At 38.2% G+C, this 18,217-nt stretch overlaps 3 protein-coding genes across 9 annotated transcripts in view; 2 read left to right on the forward strand and 1 right to left on the reverse strand.

The window, feature by feature from the left end:
- The window catches only part of usp2a (ubiquitin specific peptidase 2a), a 43,361-nt gene extending 34,292 nt beyond the window's left edge, over positions 1 to 9,069 (forward strand). For all 3 annotated transcript variants that reach the window (XM_016273521.1, XM_016273520.1, XM_016273522.1), the window contains exons 4-14: positions 1,941 to 1,991; positions 2,885 to 3,008; positions 3,095 to 3,206; positions 3,622 to 3,732; positions 3,825 to 3,889; positions 4,514 to 4,617; positions 4,711 to 4,788; positions 4,880 to 4,958; positions 5,171 to 5,278; positions 6,071 to 6,191; positions 7,950 to 9,069. In XM_016273521.1, coding sequence (XP_016129007.1) covers positions 1,941 to 1,991; positions 2,885 to 3,008; positions 3,095 to 3,206; positions 3,622 to 3,732; positions 3,825 to 3,889; positions 4,514 to 4,617; positions 4,711 to 4,788; positions 4,880 to 4,958; positions 5,171 to 5,278; positions 6,071 to 6,191; positions 7,950 to 8,025 — 1,029 coding nt within the window. In that variant the 3' untranslated portion in view covers positions 8,026 to 9,069. The remainder of the gene's footprint in view (positions 1 to 1,940; positions 1,992 to 2,884; positions 3,009 to 3,094; positions 3,207 to 3,621; positions 3,733 to 3,824; positions 3,890 to 4,513; positions 4,618 to 4,710; positions 4,789 to 4,879; positions 4,959 to 5,170; positions 5,279 to 6,070; positions 6,192 to 7,949) is intronic.
- A 2,313-nt stretch (positions 9,070 to 11,382) lies between these two features.
- Positions 11,383 to 12,531, forward strand: LOC107586254 (GTPase IMAP family member 4). Of its 2 annotated transcripts, none has more exons than XM_016273523.1 (2): positions 11,383 to 11,479; positions 11,673 to 12,531. In XM_016273523.1, exons 1-2 carry the CDS (start codon positions 11,452 to 11,454, stop codon positions 12,245 to 12,247), a joined length of 603 nt encoding a protein of 200 aa, XP_016129009.1. In that variant the 5' UTR covers positions 11,383 to 11,451; the 3' UTR covers positions 12,248 to 12,531. The 2 variants fall into 2 exon arrangements, with proteins under 2 accessions (XP_016129009.1, XP_016129010.1); XM_016273524.1 differs by lacking the exon at positions 11,383 to 11,479 and adding an exon at positions 11,484 to 11,548.
- A 2,415-nt stretch (positions 12,532 to 14,946) lies between these two features.
- The window catches only part of ulk2 (unc-51 like autophagy activating kinase 2), a 40,886-nt gene continuing 37,615 nt past the window's right edge, over positions 14,947 to 18,217 (reverse strand). For all 4 annotated transcript variants that reach the window (XM_016273518.1, XM_016273517.1, XM_016273516.1 and 1 more), the window contains 3 exons: positions 16,872 to 17,029; positions 16,650 to 16,785; positions 14,947 to 16,554 (listed from right to left, as the gene is read on the reverse strand). In XM_016273518.1, coding sequence (XP_016129004.1) covers positions 16,490 to 16,554; positions 16,650 to 16,785; positions 16,872 to 17,029 — 359 coding nt within the window. In that variant the 3' untranslated portion in view covers positions 14,947 to 16,489. The remainder of the gene's footprint in view (positions 16,555 to 16,649; positions 16,786 to 16,871; positions 17,030 to 18,217) is intronic.

An 18,217-nucleotide genomic window follows, 5' to 3' on the forward strand; every position in this document is an offset into this window, starting at 1 on the left:
ATCTTGGTTAGCTGAAACAGGACGGTCCAAATGAAGTGTTTCGTACTAATTTAACACACTGGTACATGGGACAGAAATTTTGGCACAGGAGCTTCAGTATTCCTGGGAAATTAAGGTCTGTGTCCGAGTTCAAAACACTTCTTCAAACAGAAGAAAGTTACAAGGAAAACCTCAACCAGCAGATAGCTACGAGATGTGTGGAATTATTTGGCTGGGAGTGTAGGACAAGAGACAAAGTTGACATAAAACAGAGATGGTATAAACTCTAAACAGTACAACGGGTTCATCTCACAATTTAAGCCAACTACCAGAGCTCTTTAACTAATATTATGTGGGTCAGTGTTCGCTGATGACTGAAGGCTGCCAGTCTGGATGTTTTATCTGGGTATTTGCTCCACATTTTCCTCTCACAGCGAGCTGTTATAAAAGCAGGATTAGTCTTCCCTCACCTCTGAAATGGGGAGAATGCTGAACAGAACACCGTGACCCACTTCCACATTCGGCCAACAGAGAAATAGAGGGAAAAGAGTGCTATAGAGGAGGATTTGACACATAAAATCACACTATATCAACAACATAAAGGCAAAACCCATATCACGTTATTATATTACGTTCTAATGCTTCATTATACATGGAAATAGTAAAAGTTCTTCACCCAGAGTTTACAGCTTTGCCTAGGAACTTTCATCATGACTCCTATCATTCAGGCAGGTGTTGTTAACCTTTAACCGGTTCCTCCAGAGTTTCCAAAGGCACTTTTCATTCTGAGACCAAGTGATGCAAATGTTGTAAACTTATGAGATGGTTATTAGCTGCAGGGTACATGTACTGTACCACTATGTTGAGAAGCAACCACAAGCTGCTTTGGCAACAACAACAGCATCGTCTCATTTCACACAGCGGTGGACGTCTGCTCCAGAGTGAATTACAACAACCTAAAATAGACCTACTTTGTACAAATGTTTCCTTGACATGCAGCAGGACATGTATTCCTCATTTGACGTTCACATTGATTTCTCAGTTTTAGTACAGTATGATGTAGGACGTTGCAGATGTCCGGATGGCCACGTTTGCATATGGTGTCTTGGTTTAGTGCCTGTAAAAATCCTGTGGCCGTCAGAGATGGCTGCCGGGATCAGTGTTGCTGTGACGATAAAAAATCAGCCAATGAGCGGACATCCCATGTGAAAGGATGCTATTTTTGGGAGCGTTGATATTACTCCGCAGAGTAGAACAAACTAGGCTGCTGAGCCTGTTCCCGTGAAATGAGCGTTCAACAAGCATTTTCCATGGAAGCGTGGATTTAGATAATACCCGGTTAATGAGTTTGTTAAACATTCCTGGTGTGATATATACTGCCATGAACTGTTTGTTCCCCAAATATTGACTGCTGTGCCACTTAGGCGGTCGGGACAAATGTGGTCAGTGTGAACATCCTGGCCAGCCCCAGGTAAGTTCGTCAGAGTTCCAGCACCTGGCAGATCATGTTTCCCCTCCCGTGCTTTGGCACAACAGAATACATGGTGTCAGATTACTGGCCGGTCCGCTTTAGCACTCTAGCACCTCTACTAAAAAACTGATTATATGGAAACATAGATCTCCGTTTCCTGGAACGACTTGACTTGAGGTGCGGTCACATTTCATGAAGCTGGCTGGAATTTCGAAATCCAGTCATTTCAGTTTTGTTTGAGGACAAAAAATGTTTTTTATTAGTATTTCAGTTGGTCAACTAAATTAGCCACATTGATCAACAGAAAGGTCTGAAAGTCTTATATGTGTGAGCTACAATTGACAGTGAACCTTTTTTGCCCTGCAAAATTTCAGTTAATTTGACCACACCTTATGAGAGCAACATTTCAGTCCATTTGATAATGTATGATTAGTCGCTGAGATCTAGCCTATGACCTGTGGTAACATTTCATCTCCTCTCTGTTTTTCAGAACTCAAAGAGTGCCCAGGGCCTGGTGGGGCTTCGTAATCTAGGAAATACAGTAAGTGTTTTTAAATGGGATGTACTATCTGCTCTTATAGGTGAAGTGTGTACTTGTTTTCAGAAGGAATTTTTGTCCATTTTTGGCTCAAAACTTGAGCTGGACTACCTGTTTCTCCAACGGTGCTAGATGTGGTGGTGCTGCTGATGCAGAAATGACACTTCACATCTAGAATTTGATTCCCATGTTCACACATACCAGGCAAATCAATTAACAAATCATACAACAATGAATTGTGTAAGGTCTTTGCTGTTGACCGATGTCCTCATTCACACATACTTTTTGTCATATAGTATATATAGACTGAATACAACACATCTAGCATGCTAGAAATAGATCAAAACTGTCAAATCTCACACCTTGACACACCTAAGCGGCAAGAAGCAAAAATGTTTTCATATCGATTTCACATTCCTCCGTCTGTTTCCATTTGGCAAGATTATTTTTCATGATGTCTCTTCACTCTCGCACTCACTTAACTTGCTTTTGCCAAGCAACAGTATGTGCACAGTCCAAAAATAAACTCTTACACATCGCAGTCCAGTCTGCTGCTGTGAAACTCAAGACTGTGTGTCACTTGTTTTGTGGCTACCTTTGCTTTTCTGATTTCTGCTTGTGAGCATATACACAGTGTCATATTTGTAGATAGATATTTAAATAAATTAAATGTATGAAGTACATTTTGTCAAAAAATTGCATTTTATTTAATCATATAAAAATGTGTTTTATCATGCTCATTGCTCTTTTTGTCTATTTAGTGCTTAAAAAATAAAAATGCATATTTTATTAAATAATCACTGTCATGTAATTCATTCAAATTTTTTAATCAATTACCAGCCCAAAATATAGCTCTAAATGTTTATCTTCCTTTATCTCTCTCTTTCCCTCGCTAGTGTTTTATGAACTCCATCCTCCAGTGTCTTAGCAACACACAGAGCCTGCGAGACTACTGTCTTCACAACTCCCACCGCCGAGACCTCAACAACAACAGCCGCACAAACACTGCTCTCATGGAAGGTGAGTGCGCTCGCCACCACACAACTCCTGCAGGTTTCACAGCGGTCACTAACCTTACTGAAAGCCTCTCTTTGTCGTGACTTCAGAGTTTGCCAAGCTTATCCAGACAATGTGGACTTCTTCAAGCAGTGAAGCCGTCAGTCCCTCTGAGTTCAAAACACAGATTCAGAGATACGCCCCCCGATTTGTGGGCTACAAGTAAGCCTCAGCCTACACACAGTTTTATTCTGTTCAAAGTGGCCATCTTAGTATCATAGCAGCAGGTTTTGCACAGACAAGCACCTCTCACAATAAATGTTTTACATTTAGAAAATATAAAAATTACGCATTTACAATAAATCAATAGTATATTGGTTTTAATCTATCGCTATTGGTTTTCAATTGTAAATTAAAATCTTGCCTAATTTCACTTGCAGCATTTACATCCAATCAATTTTGTTTGTGACAAAATGGTATAAAATTTTAATTGAATATTTATCAGCAAAATGTGAATATAGTTGCTTGATTATCAGTAAAAAATCAAATGTCTTACTAATGTAATGTAGTTCACTTTGTTTATCAGTAGCTGGCTGTAGTTGTGTTATGTATTAAGATGTTTATGTTATCTCTCCAGTCAACAGGATGCTCAGGAGTTTCTACGTTTCCTGCTAGACGGCCTGCACAACGAAGTGAACAGGGTCACGGTCCGGCCGCGGGGAAACATGGAAGACTTTGATCACTTGCCGTAAGCGTACTGTCCTTGTTTTCCTCAGTGTGGAAAAATGACATGTTGTGAGTGTGATTTCATGATTTATATCTCTTGTTGATTTTCTTTAGTGATGAGGAAAAAGGGAAAAAGATGTGGACTAAGTACTTAGAGAGAGAAGACAGCAAAATCGTAGGTATGTATACACTACAGCAGTGTTATTTTAGTATTATTTATATATCAAAGATCATTTTTATATTTTAATTTTGTTTTTATTTAACGTTTTAGTCATTTTGCCTTGATTATTGTTATTTAAGTTTTTATTTGATTTGTTTTTTTGTTCTGTTTTTTTGTAAGTTTAATACTTGAACTTAACCCAAGGCAACATTTCCAGTTTTCATACAAGTTTTTAAAGTTTTTCATGCAATATTTGGTTACACTTCATTTTAAGGTGTCCTTGTTACCGTGTAATTATACATTTTATACATGTAATTATACATGTTTACATTTAATATTACATTACTGAGTAATATTAATTAACTACATGTACTTGTACTATATGCTTAGGGTTAGGATTTGGGTTTGCTGGCATGTACTTATGCATAATTTATTGTTATTATAATAGTAAGTACATGTAACAAGGACACCGTAAAATAAAGTGTTACCCAATATTTATATTTTATTTTATTTCAGCATTATTTCGAATAACAAAAATGATTTTAAATAGTATACACTGCACGATGCACATCTCAAAGAGCTGTGGGTTATCATTGTGCTCCATTACAAAGCATTATTCTGCCTTGTCTCTCTCTGTCCTCAGATCTGTTCGTAGGCCAGCTGAAGAGCTCTTTGACCTGCAGTGAATGTGGCTATTGTTCCACTGTGTTTGATCCCTTCTGGGATCTTTCCTTACCTATCGCCAAGGTTAGTTCATTGACATGTGAATGTACATGCAGGCTTTATAATGCACACTTTGGAGAAATGAGTGGATGTTAATGGTGTTCCTCTGCCACGAAGGGCTATGGGGAGGTGAGTCTAATGGACTGCATGCGGCTGTTTACTAAAGAAGATGTGCTGGATGGGGACGAGAAGCCGGTAATTCATTGAATTCATTCCTAGCATTTTAATAATGTGGAAATTTACATGTACCGAAACATCTAATCGTTCCTCTGTTTTTTTCATCCAGACATGTTACAGGTGCAAAGCCAGAAGACGATGTACGAAGAAATTTACAGTTCAGAAGTTTCCTAAAATTCTAGTTCTTCGTATCCTTTTCTAATGCTGTCTGATCTGTTTGTGATGTCACTCGGGGCATCGGTGCGTTTGTTGACTGTAAGCACAGATAAGATCGGGACGCTGTTTGTGTGTGCAGGAATGTGCTGATGGGTTAGGTTAGGTTGAAGCGTGTGAAGTGACAGGTCTCTCTGAGGTCAGCAGTGTGCCGAGTCTCTTCTCCTTAACTGCTTCACTTGTTCAGATCTGAAGCGCTTCTCTGAAGCCCGCGTCAGAACCAGCAAACTATCCACTTTTGTCAACTTCCCAATGAAAGACCTGGACCTCAGGGAGTTCGCCTCTGACAGAAGCAGTGAGTAAAGACAGACCAAGAATCTGCCATTTCAGTCCTAGAGTGAATGTGCAGCTGCACTCGGCATGAAATGTTATAGATCTTATTGTGAATGATTTTGTTGTTTGATGTAATTTTTTATTAAAATGGGATAACTGGATCGTCTGGTAAAACGTCTATCTGGTACTTAGTCCACTTAAATCTTTCTTAAGTTCAGATCTGCCTCCATCTAATCAACAGGTATGTCACAATATGTTTCATAGTGATTTTATCATGGAAAATTACTTTACAGCCTAGAACGTGATATCATATCCTGTAGCAGTAAGGGTCTAGGAGTTTTGTTTTAAATAAATAATTATTTTCACTTTATAAATAATAGTTAAAAAAAGATTTGATTCAATGCAAGGTCACAAAAGTCTTAAATATCTTAAATATTACAGCAGAATTTTTTTATATCATTTTAGGAGGTCTTAAATTTGGGGATAGAGAAGCCGTAATTGTGGAGAAGCGGCTCCATGTGATTTATTAATAGTCAAAACGTGGTTGTTTTGCTCACAGTTTCAGAGCAGTTAACAGTCAAATAATACAGTGCATTTATGTCGAGTGACTGCTTAGTCATCTACTGTTAATGAATGATGAAAATGTTTACTTTATGGTGTTTACATTGTAATGGGTGGTGATGTATTTTGGGCCTTGTTATAATTTAAAGTACCACATTTGTTTTCTGGATATTATTGGTATTTGGTTACACAATAAACTACTGTATCTTGCATTTATTTCCAGCCTGACTATCTGTGTATCTTTCTGTTTCAGGTAGTGCAGTATATACCTTGTATGCAGTGTCCAATCACTCAGGCACGACTATGGGAGGCCACTACACAGCGTACTGTTGCAATCCTAAAAACGAGGAATGGTACACATATAACGACTCCAGGTACTTGCTTTACTTCCCCTCCTGCTCTTTCTTTCCTTTTGCATGACTGTAGACTACCAGTAGATTTCCCGAAGGTATATAGCATACATTGACTTTCAGGGAAAGCTTTCAGCTTCATTTCACCTGCTAGCTGCTGTGATTTTGCTTTATCCCATCCTCCTCCACCTCTTCCCTCACTCCTGCTCCTTCACCTCCCTCCCACTCATGCTTCCTTACAAATGCTTCCAATCCCACATCTTTAACTGTTAATCTCACTCACATTCTACTAATACTATTTGGCTGAATAATTGGATGATATTTGGCCATGTTAATGCTATATAATATTTTAATTTATTACAAATTATATTAAAAGCTTCACAATTAAAGCTGAAGTTGAATTGTATTGCATGGTACAGCACGGTACGGTTCACTTTTGGGGGGGGGGGTTCCTTAATACTTAAAACTTAATTTATTAAAATTTATTTTTACAATAGCCTATATATAAAAAAAATTCCACTCAGAAATTCTGTTTTGTATTTACATTTTTCTGCTTATCAATTGAGGGCATAAAACATTAATTTAATTCATCTTTAAACTAAATGAAAATGAAATTAATTTTATTTTTGGCAAACGAAGGTTATTTACTATTAACATTAAAATATGAAAAACTATTCTGTAAATATTCCTTAAATTAACTTTTAATAATTTTAGTAGCAGTATTATGTGCATTCTACTGAACAACAATAATATATTAGACACAATAATGTCTTCAAGTTAAACCAAATGTTTTGACGTTGGGTTGCCGTGAATACCTTTACATTTCTGTGTGCATATGATATGACGATAGTTTCTCTCAAATGAAAGGTCAAATGCTCATGAAGTGACTCAGAGCCGTTCTAGAGATTGTTTATGTTCATGTAGGGCTACTCATTAAGTGAGATAGCAGACGCTGATATCACTGCGAGCATCGCGCTTCAGTATGTGTGTAGTAAACTCAGGCACAATAATGTCTTCAAGTTAAACCAAATGTTTTGACGTCGGGTTGCCGTGAATACCTTTAAATTTCTGTGTGCATATGATATGACGATAGTTTCTCTCAAATGAAAGGTCAAATGCTCATGAAGTGACTCAGAGCCGTTCTAGAGATTGTTTATGTTCATGTAGGGCTACTCATTAAGTGAGATAGCAGACGCTGATATCACTGCGAGCATCGCGCTTCAGTATGTGTGTAGTAAACGAAACGCTCGTCTGCACCATTTATTCACACAGAACATGCACGATTCATATTTAAATGTTCTTTTTGTTGCTTAATATTTACAGATACTAGTCCGTATTGCGATTTGATTTAAGTGTAATGTAATGGGGAAGTCGTGGCCTAATGGTTAGAGAGTCGGACTCGTAACCCAAAGGTTGCGAGTTCGAGTCTCAAGTCCGGCAGGGATTGTAGGTGGGGGGAGTGAATGTACAGTGCTCTCTCCCACCTTCAATACCACGACTGAGGTGCCCTTGAGCAAGGCACCGAACCCACAACTGCTCCCCGGGCACCACAGCAAAAATGGCTGCCCACTGCTCTGGATGTGTGTTCACTGCTGTGTGTGTGCACTTTGGATGGAATACTAATTCCGAGTATGGGTCAAAAAAAATCTTTTTTTATTAGTTTCCCATCATGTTACATTTTTTTGAGATGTTAAAACTATATTTTCAGTTAGATTTTTATTCCCAGATTTTCAATACAGATTTGATGGTCAACAAATATTAAGTGTGGATTTCTTCTTCCAGAGTCACGCCAATGTCCGCCAGCCAAGTTCGCAGCAGTGACGCCTACGTGTTGTTCTACGAGCGGGCGGGACTCTGAAGATGGACTGTGGACTCGAAGCCTTTGGGCTGAAGACACATTACACTATGCCTGCTTGATGAACATCGCTCTCTGCTGGCCACCGGTAGAAGCGCTCACAATGCCCTCTCACGCTCCACCACTGTGTTCAAGAGGTCCTCGCGCCTCTGTGTGTAGGAGTGTGTGTGTGTGTGTGTGTGTCAGGGCAGCACGTCATCAGGCAAAAACCCAAGTGGCTCCGACTCAGACATCTCTCTATGCACTGCAACCAAACTCTCATCCCAATGCGCCTTCCTCTCGATCAAGAACGCCTCAATATTAAAAACTTTGTTTCACTTGATTTTTGTTTTGGATTTTCTTCATGATTTTTTTTTTAAGTATATGTCCTTCCAGATATCCTGGGAGATGAACCGGTAGTGCACTGTTCAGGCCTGTTACAGTACACCTTGTTCTTTTCATCACCTCTTCCACCATCTTTCATCCCGTTTACCCCCACCCATCATCTTTTCTGCATATGCTTTGTTCTCTCCTCCACTTTCTGAGGGAGTCACAGGAGTTTGTTGTGAAAGAGCTGTTGTGGTGAGAGAATGGCGTGTGGCGTGACTTTTATTCAGTGTGGCTGCTACTGATCTGAAATGCTGTGAATGGAAATGTGGTCGGAAGGATAGGATGGGAGGAGAGATGATACTGACAGTATATGGATCCTTGGTCTCATGCCATTGAACAACATGGAAAGAATGTTTTGCAAAAGAAAATCTGTATATTTTTATATGTGATGCAATATAGAGAATGTACTATATACAGTGGTGCTGAAAATGACCCATTACTGTTGTCAGTTCATTTAACTGAGGTAAGAGAACGGCATCTATTTATGCTTACAGGTCATACGATGTGATACGAGTCACATGATGGCAGTCAAAGTAAAAATATATATGTATGAATACATTTTAGAAGAATGAACTGTTACAATCCTTTGTGTTTTGTCGGCTGTCATATGAATGAAAAGATTACAAAATAGGGCTTGACAAATTAGTTTATTTCCTATTAAATATTATATGAAAACTGTTTTATTTGCCATTTTTATAACCCTGTTATAAAACTTAGGACACTCTGGATTGTGTGTGTGTGGATAGGTAACATTTTACAATAAGGTAATATTAGGTCCATTTGTTAACTAAATTTAATGCATTAACCAACAATGAGCAATACATTGTTACAGCATTTATTGTTTGTTGATGTTAGTTGATAAAAATACAGCTGTTCATTGTTCGACTATACTAGCTCAGGTCCATTAAATAACATTAACAAATAAAATTTTTAATATAAATCAACATTAACTAAGATTAATAAATTATTTTAGAAGTATTTTTCATTGTTAGTTTATGTGGTAACAGAGTTGAGCCTAAGTGATGCTGTCTCTCAGTAGTGGTGAAAGGTGCTGTATGTAGGATTGACACCGAGTGGTTGAACTAGGTATTGCAGTCCAAATTCACAATATTGGAGAGGGTTTTTTCACCCGCCCCTCCTCCTCAGACTTGACGCGCACGCAGGTTGCCAGATTGACGACACCAACAGGAACGAGCGCACTTGACGATGAATATAATGAAATGCGCTGTGTTTTCTCGCCAACTGGCAACCCGGGGTCCCGAAATACAACTGGGTAAACTGGCGGTGGTCGGGTAACAAACCAAACCAGAGCTCGACATTCCGGCCCGGAACGCACATTTTCAAAGGAGAATAACTGACTAGCATTGTTTTTCAGTTAAACAAATATGTTAACTTAGCATGTTTCTTAAATATCTGCAAACATATTATGGTATTTTTATGCTTTAGTCGAGTCAAAAACTTACATACAGCACCTTTAACTAGTTTGAGAGTAAATATTGGTTTGCATTTACGGTTAAACTTCAAAATTTAACTTCTTAAGTTCACTTTTTTTATTATTATTCTTGAAATGGGTAATGTGAATTAAATATTTCAACTTTTATGGTATTTATTAATATTCATAATTATCATTTTTTGTTAAAATTTTTAGGTTATTTTAATTTTTTTCAGTTTTCATTTTAAGATTAATTTTTGTAACTTATTTCATTCAGTTGCCAAGGCAACAGTTGTCTCTTTTTTTAAAGTTTTCCCATCTAACATTTAGATTTTTATTTCAGACTTATTTCAATTAAAATAGTTTAGTTAACCATAACAACACTAGTCAAAAGGGAATAACATTATTTATTTACTTGTCTTCTATCCATGCTTCCATTTGTCTGTACAAAATGTGAGAGAAAGCTAAATACAGTTTCTAGTAATAGAAATCTTCATATTTCTAACACAATGACTTGAACCGATTAAGTAAAAATGATGACGCTGCAGTTGTTGAACACAGTCAATAAGTCCAAGACCTCTGAGGCAGGGCAGACCAAAATCAATATTTTTGAGGTATGTGAGGGAAAAATAAGTTACTTTTATATTAGATAAAAGCTTACATAACTTATCTAATAACTATACCTTTAGAACATGGGATTTGTGCCTTTATTGCTTCACAAAAAAGTGATAAGACCCAAGTTTGTACCCCATCTGTGGAAACTACCACACAGCCTTCTGAATCCGTATTAGGCCAATGTTTTTATAACTAAACTGACCTGATTGACCCTTCCCTGTCAAAACATATGCGTCACAATGTAAATGACTGTAAGATTAATTTTTGTAACTTATTTCATTCAGTTGCCAAGGCAACAGTTGTCTCTTTTTTTAAAGTTTTCCCATCTAACATTTAGATTTTTATTTCAGACTTATTTCAATTCAAATAGTTTAGTTAACCATAACAACACTAGTCAAAAGGGAATAACATTATTTATTTACTTGTCTTCTATCCATGCTTCCATTTGTATGTACAAAATGTGAGAGACAGCTAAATACAGTTTCTAGTAATAGAAATCTTCATATTTCTAACACAATGACTTGAACAGATTAAGTAAAAATGATGACGCTGCAGTTGTTGAACACAGTCAATAAGTCCAAGACCTCTGAGGCAGGGCAGACCAAAATCAATATTTTTGAGGTATGTGAGGGAAAAATAAGTTACTTTTATATTAGATAAAAGCTTACATAACTTATCTAATAACTATACCTTTAGAACATGGGATTTGTGCCTTTATTGCTTCACAAAAAAGTGATAAGACCCAAGTTTGTACCCCATCTGTGGAAACTACCACACAGCCTTCTGAATCCGTATTAGGCCAATGTTTTTATAACTAAACTGACCTGATTGACCCTTCCCTGTCAAAACATATGCGTCACAATGTAAATGACTTCCACGGAACTAAGAAGTGAACTTTGAAACATAGCAAAGTTTATTGTGTATTAAACAAGCAGTTAAGCGGATACATGTGACAAAGTAAAGAGTGGCTTACTGGGAAGGAGGATTGTGGAATGGGCTGAAACATTTGAAGAATGGCAGTGAGCACTGAGACATCATATGGTAAGTTAATGGACACTTCAGATACTGCATATTTGAACTCAATCGGTGTGTTATATGACTTTTGACAAGGTAGGTGGGGTTAAAAATAAAGCCTTATGGCAGATTTCATTAATATGAACCTGTTTGGTCTGCTTATTTTGAGCATCTGAACCTTATACCTTTGATTTGACTGTCTTGTCTGGGTCTTGGTTAGTCAATCCAGAGGGTGGTTCTCTTATGGGACTCGTGCTGCTGGGTCGAAGACACGCTGGTAAGAGCTCATTGGGAGACCTCATCCTTGGACGCAGGGAGTTTGAGCCCGGAAAGAAGACGACACGGTGTGTAAGGAGATTTGGCTGGGTGGACGGCGTGAGGCTTGCTGTAGTGGACACTCCAGGATGGAGTCTCTTTGGTTTGGCTGATGCCAGACTGGTGAAACAGGAGATCCTGCGCAGTGTGATGTTGGCCCCTCCTGGCCAATATCTCATATTTCTTCTCGTTATCCCAGTTGACTCTTTCAGCAAGCGGGACGGACGCGCTATGGAGAAATATCTGGGTATTCTTGGGGACATGGTTTGGTCACACACTCTGGTGCTCTTCACGTGGGGCGATGAGTTAAGAGGCAGCACTATTGAGAAGCACATTCAAGAGAACGGTGAACCTTTGCAGGAGATCCTGAGGAAGTGTGGCCACCGGTACCATGTTGTGAACAATAAATGTCCAGAAGACTTTAATCAGGTCACTGAGCTGCTTAACATTTTAAAGCAAATGTGTGCCAGGACTGGTTGAACATAGAATGGACCTGTGTTTAGGCCTATGTAATGTAATATTTGTAGGTTTATTTTTGAGCTTTTCATTCTTTATGTTTCCCTTTCATATAGATATGACTGATGCTAAAAAGATGTTTACAGTGACATTTAGAGGAATGTAATATTTGTTAAAGCGCAATTTTTTATCTTGTGCAGGCCAATATGGCAGTTATTAATTAGACTTTTTTAACTTTAAAATAACAGTTTCAAAATCATTCTGATGGTTTACTGACTTATAATACGACAACCCTAAACCTACCCTTACAGTAATGCAAATCCAGTAATTATGTGTTATATTCACGGTTGTGGCTAGAAGGCTACAGCTATAGGAAACCAACAATAAATAATTGTTTCTACCTATTAGATTGTGTTTTATTAAAGTCTACACCTACCCCAACCCTAAACCTACCCTTACAGTAAGATACATTAAATATTGTTATTCAGTGTGAGAAAAAGGACGTAATATTGATGTGCGCATGCGCAGTAAACATTGCCCTGTAACTTGCCCTGGTAGGACAATCTGACGGGTAGGATAAAATGTCAGGACACCGGACGAGAATACTTCATTAGAGCCACAAAAAGACAAACGTTTGCTGAAAAATGCACAAAACAATCTTCCATATATAATGTGATTTTAATGGAAAACTTATGTGAGTGGCGCTCTGTGGCCCGGTGGGATTTTGAACAGCGTAGGCTACTGTGCAACCCCCTTAAAGGTGACATGAACATCTGACTTTTCCAGGTTTTAAGTGCTATAATCAGGTCCCTGGTGCATCTACCAACCAAAGAAACGTGAAAAAGATTAACCCAGTAACGTTGTTTTGGGAAGCCTTTTTCTGCAAGTGTCTGAAAAAACGAGCGCGTCTGATTTCGCTCCCCTAGTGACGTGGCAAAGGGATCTCATTATAATATTACCGCCCCTTAATCTGTAAATTTACACCCACAGTGCCGTCATTGTGTTTTCACAAGCGACAACGGTGTACCAGCTCTAATGCCATGGTGAAAGTTTGAGCAAAACATGCTAACTGTTCTGTCTTTGGCTGCACAGACGAGCACAGAACACTGTTTAGAGTCCCAACCTCAGAGGAGACAAGAGAGCAGTGGATTTATTGATTTATTTAATGTGTATTGCTGCTGCCTCACAGATCTAAAATAAACATGCAATTTTTTTCCCAGCTGTTTACCTTCACAGACATAACCGACTGTTTTTGTGACTCGTGTGTGTTTTTTAACGTAAACTTGTGTGTGAATAAGAACTTAGATTAGTACTCGCATGCTGACAGCCGCTTTCTGTCCGTGTGCTTTGGATGTGTGCACTCAGAAAACCATATATCAGAAGTTTAAATTAATATGGTAATCAGAACCATAACAGATGCTTTTTAACAGGTAGGAGCTGTAATGGCGCAGCTCTATTCTGGAAAGGGGGCGGGGAGCAGCAGCAGCTCATTTGCATTTAAAGAGACAGGCACGAAAACACTGTTTCTGCTTCCACTCAAAATAGGCATTTTCAAAACGATATAATAAATGATCTGTGGGGTATTTTGAGCTGAAACTTCACAAACACATTCTGGGGACACCTGAGACTTATATTACATATTGTAAAAAGGGGCATAATATGTCTCCTTTAAGGCTGGATTAGCCTCTTAATTGACCCTTTGCCTGTAGTTTGACAGGCGATCTGCAGGGTCAGGACCTGAAATAAATGCATTTAGTAGTAGTTCGCCCTCAGTTATGGCAACACATGGGTATTGGCTGGTCTAAGCTAAAAATAAGCTTCAAGGTTATTTGAGCATGAAAAACATTTATGAGACAGTTCTTGTCAGAATTCATTTGTGATTTCAAATATGAAATTTAACCGTAAGCTTAGTGAACCATTTTAGAGAATTTAATGTTGCCCCATTCATTCAAAGAGATTGTAAGACTGAAACAGCTGCCGAGAGGTGTTTCAAAGATGGCCGCCAAGTAGAATCACAAAGTTTTGAATGTCAACTTCTGTCCTATCCAAACATTGTTTAAATTTACGTGGATTTAGCAGTGCTCCAAACTGGATTAATAAAGGTTGTGTAAGCATGTCTTGACTGTGTTCGCAAAGTTATCAGTGTGAACATATCACCTTCCCATCAATATTTCTGTTTCCTGATTATTGACTGCTCCTATGTAAACAAAGTAAGCCTAACATAGAAAATAATTCACCACTCTTCTTGGCCCTGCAAAACCAAATTTGGTACTTTAGTAGTTTAGGTATCTGCTACTTATTGCTTTGCTCTGTTATATTTGTGCCTGTTTAGTTGTATCTCTCCTTTGCTGCACTTTCAGTACTGCCTCTGTATTTTAAATACAGCATTATAAGTATCCAACATGTTTGCGAAACACAATCTGAGACTCAGAAAACAGGATAAAATTGATCCTTTTAATAAACAAAAACTGCATTTCTACAGTTTCAGACAACACAGATGCCCTTGGTAAAACACACATATTGATTAAAACATTTAAAACATCAACATTTGTCACTGAAAATCAAGGGAGCAGAGCCTTCAGGCTGCATCGGCCGTGATCATGTTGTGTCAGGCTGTGATAGGCTGGTCGTAAGCGTTTATTCAGAAAGGAAAGGTGCTAAACGAAGGGCAAATACATTCTAATGTTCCACAGGTACATGTACTCGGTACTAGTCTTCTCTAGTTTTTTTCTACTGTACACAGTTCTCCTCAGACCTGGAAAAGGAAGTCCTACAACTACAGATATGCATGGATTTGTTGCAGAACAGCCTTCTCTTTCTGTACAGTAAAGGCTTTGTAGGCTCACAAGGGGCTGTTTTAAAAATAAAAACAGAGAGAGAGTGCAGGAAAGAGGGAGCGAGGAGTTCAAAAACATATACAAGTGAAAGTAGACTACTCAAAGTCATGCTTTCAGTTCTTCAGTATCCTGAAACTGGCCACTGCAGCACCTGGGAAGTGCAGTTGCACGAACACTGTCATGAGCACAGTGGATGAATGGGGAAAAGCAGAGCCTTGCAGTGGCTCTATCCCATTTACCTGTGACATCCACATCCCGCACAGTCAATGTTTTATCGTACACAAGATATTCATGGGCGTTCAACAAGAGCTGCCATGCAAAGTGAGGTCTTGAGCTTTCTGTGAGGCCTCGAAGAATCTGTGGAAGTTGTCAGTGTCTATTGCCTCTACAAAGAAACAAAAAAACCCTAAAAACAAGAAAATCTTGTGCTCTTAAGTTGAGAGGCAGGGATGGTGGCGGCAGCATCCACCTTCTTCAGTCACGCTGTGCTCGCTTGCATTCACTCCAAAATAAAAACACACACATGCAGAATGTACAAGTATTTACAGCTCACGCCCATCGGTTAAAAAAAGCTACAGTATTAATATGAACATAAAAACGTTTGAGTATGGCTGAATCAAAAGGTAAGTAACTACTCAAGTATTTTGACCATTATGGATGATTCACCACGAGGCTCTTATGTGGCGCCAATGTCCATCCAACCTGATGCTCACGGGCCTTCCAGACACTCATTCTCAGAGGATTATAGATATGGAGATAGGAAGAAACCAGAGCCTTGGAGAATCATGATCTCCACCTTCTGCCAGATGTTCTAGGACAAGCGTCTTTCACATCTGCCTCAATAAAGTGCATTTGCTTCAAAGCTGATTTTGTAAATACTACAGATTCCTCCTAAGTTCAACCATGTGACTGTGTATGTGTGTGGTACCAGAAATTACAGTCCAACTTTGGGCTTCACATCCGGCCCATGTCGTCTTTCAACACTATCATCAATAACACTAGCATATCATTCTAAAAAAACAATAAATAATCAGAGCAATAGAGTGCGGTATAAAACAATAAGATGAACTGATTTGCATTGATGTTCATTTGCTGGGCCTCCAAGGATTCCCAGTCCAAAATCCCTTTAGTTCATGTAAAAAAAAAACAAATAGGGAAAAACAGAAGATGGATCCAAATGCAGGTCCAACGGCTTTTTCATACTATTACGTCTCTGTTTAGCTTTCATCTTTGGTAGTGAACTTATGCACATCCTTCTCAAAAAATTTAATACTTGGTCTGTTGCTTGTGATTGAACGGAATCAAAAGGAACTGAAAGTGCTTTGCTATAAAACAAAAACGTGGGATTTGTTTAGTCTTGCTCTGTGGTTTGAGAAGATGATGGTCCCTGGAGTAAGAGCACTGGCTGAGATTTTACAGATCATGCTCTTTATTCGTACAGGGTCACGGTGCAGTAACACAAAGCTGAGATCCTCCGGTCCACGCTTGCCTTGTCTGTACAAAACAAACACAGAGAAAAGATATTAAAAGGATTTTACTTCAGCTTTGTTTAGTAAACAATCATAATGAAATGTAAGAAGTTGACTCACATTTGGTGACGTTTTCTATATCAGCTGGGTCCTGAAGGATCTTGGAAAGGCCTTCCAGCAGCATGGAGGCTTTGTTGTAGCGATATGCGATGTCCTCTGTCTGCTGGAACATCTCGTCTAGTGCAGCTGACTGCACCTGTTACACAAACACACCAATGTTAACCACTCATTCAATCACGCAACAAAGCTCAAAGTGAGGCCGCCATGACCATCCTTACTCACCATCTCTACAGCATGGTTATAAATGAGCTTCTCAGCTGTTACACTGTTGATCTCATCCACAAATCGCTGCTTGTCAGAGAAGAAGTGGTTGAGTTTGTCCGTGAGCCGGCGGCACAAGGAAATGCAGCTCTTGTAGCGCTCGTTCAAACTCTTCACCACTGAAAGTCAGAGACAAGATATGTTATTCGCTAATTTCATCTGTTTCCCTACATTGGCGGTTCTCAATGTTTTTGACTTCAGGATGGCCCACTAAGATATTTCTGGTATTTCTGTTTTAAAGACAAAGCTGCGGAAACTAGTCACAAAACTATTTAGCTTTTTTTTCTCTCTCGTTATTTTAAGTACTTTTTTTTAGTACTTCAAGATGAATTTATTTCAATTCATTTAATTGCGAGTATAGTTCCTAGCCATATCGGCCAAGAAAATGCTCAGCGATTTGAACAGCTAAAAGTGCTACCGCCAGACCCGGAGATCGGCTGAATGGATTCGAAAACGGTTAAAATCAACTGTTTAACTCTAGGGGAGTTGGAAAATGATCCTATTTTCAAAAATAGTGGAGTGTTTCTTTAACATAACTAGAAAAATGTATATTCATTCGAAAAATGCCCACAACATTTTCATTTTCATAACTTTTCCGCATCTAGAAATCATTCTTTTAAAATGCCCTCATATACAAAGGTTTTCCAAGAACGTGGGAATTCTTGTCCTTAAAAATGACAGTTGCTGAAGGAATGAACTAAATAAAAATGTCAGTTTAAATATTATGTTTTGGCTTATTTTTATTTTAGTTTTGTCTTTTGGTTTAAAATAACTAATTTAATAATTTTAACTAAATAATTACATATTTACATATATACAGTCAAACCAAAAATTATACAGACACCAGATATAATTTTTGATATTTTTTTTACTGCGGGTGCAGGACATTATAGTTCATTTATGTAAGTGAGGATAGCAAAATAAAGTAAACTGTGACATACTATACCCAAAAATTCTTCATACATTGGACTACCAGTAAAATTGATACAAGTAAAAATGTTGGACCAGAAATTATTCAGACACTTTGACCTGACCATGTTTTGTTTAAGTGTTTTTTCTTTAATTGCTAATGCGACCTTTTTACACCACAGACTGAACAAATGTAAGCATTTTTTGGTAATTGGTTGACCTAAATTGGTATTATCTGATTGTGTACTTAAATTTAACAGCTGACAGCTATTCAACCTAATTCATTACATACCTTTCTATCAAAGTTATCTGATATGATCAAGATTAATCTGTTCTGACGCAGTTTAACTCTGAGTTTGTATCATATTTTATTATCATTTTCTATAGCAAATAAACTG

The sequence above is a fragment of the Sinocyclocheilus grahami genome, unplaced genomic scaffold, assembly GCF_001515645.1.
Source record: "Sinocyclocheilus grahami isolate Dianchi unplaced genomic scaffold, SAMN03320097.WGS_v1.1 scaffold79.1, whole genome shotgun sequence".
NCBI classification, from domain to species: Eukaryota; Metazoa; Chordata; class Actinopteri; order Cypriniformes; family Cyprinidae; genus Sinocyclocheilus; species Sinocyclocheilus grahami.

Coding starts and splice junctions, on each gene's coding strand:
- LOC107586254 (XM_016273523.1), top strand. CDS start 11,452: ATGGCAGTGAGCACTGAGACATCATATG. Junction 11,480..11,672: donor GAGCACTGAGACATCATATG/GTAAGTTAATGG, acceptor GGTCTTGGTTAG/TCAATCCAGAGGGTGGTTCT.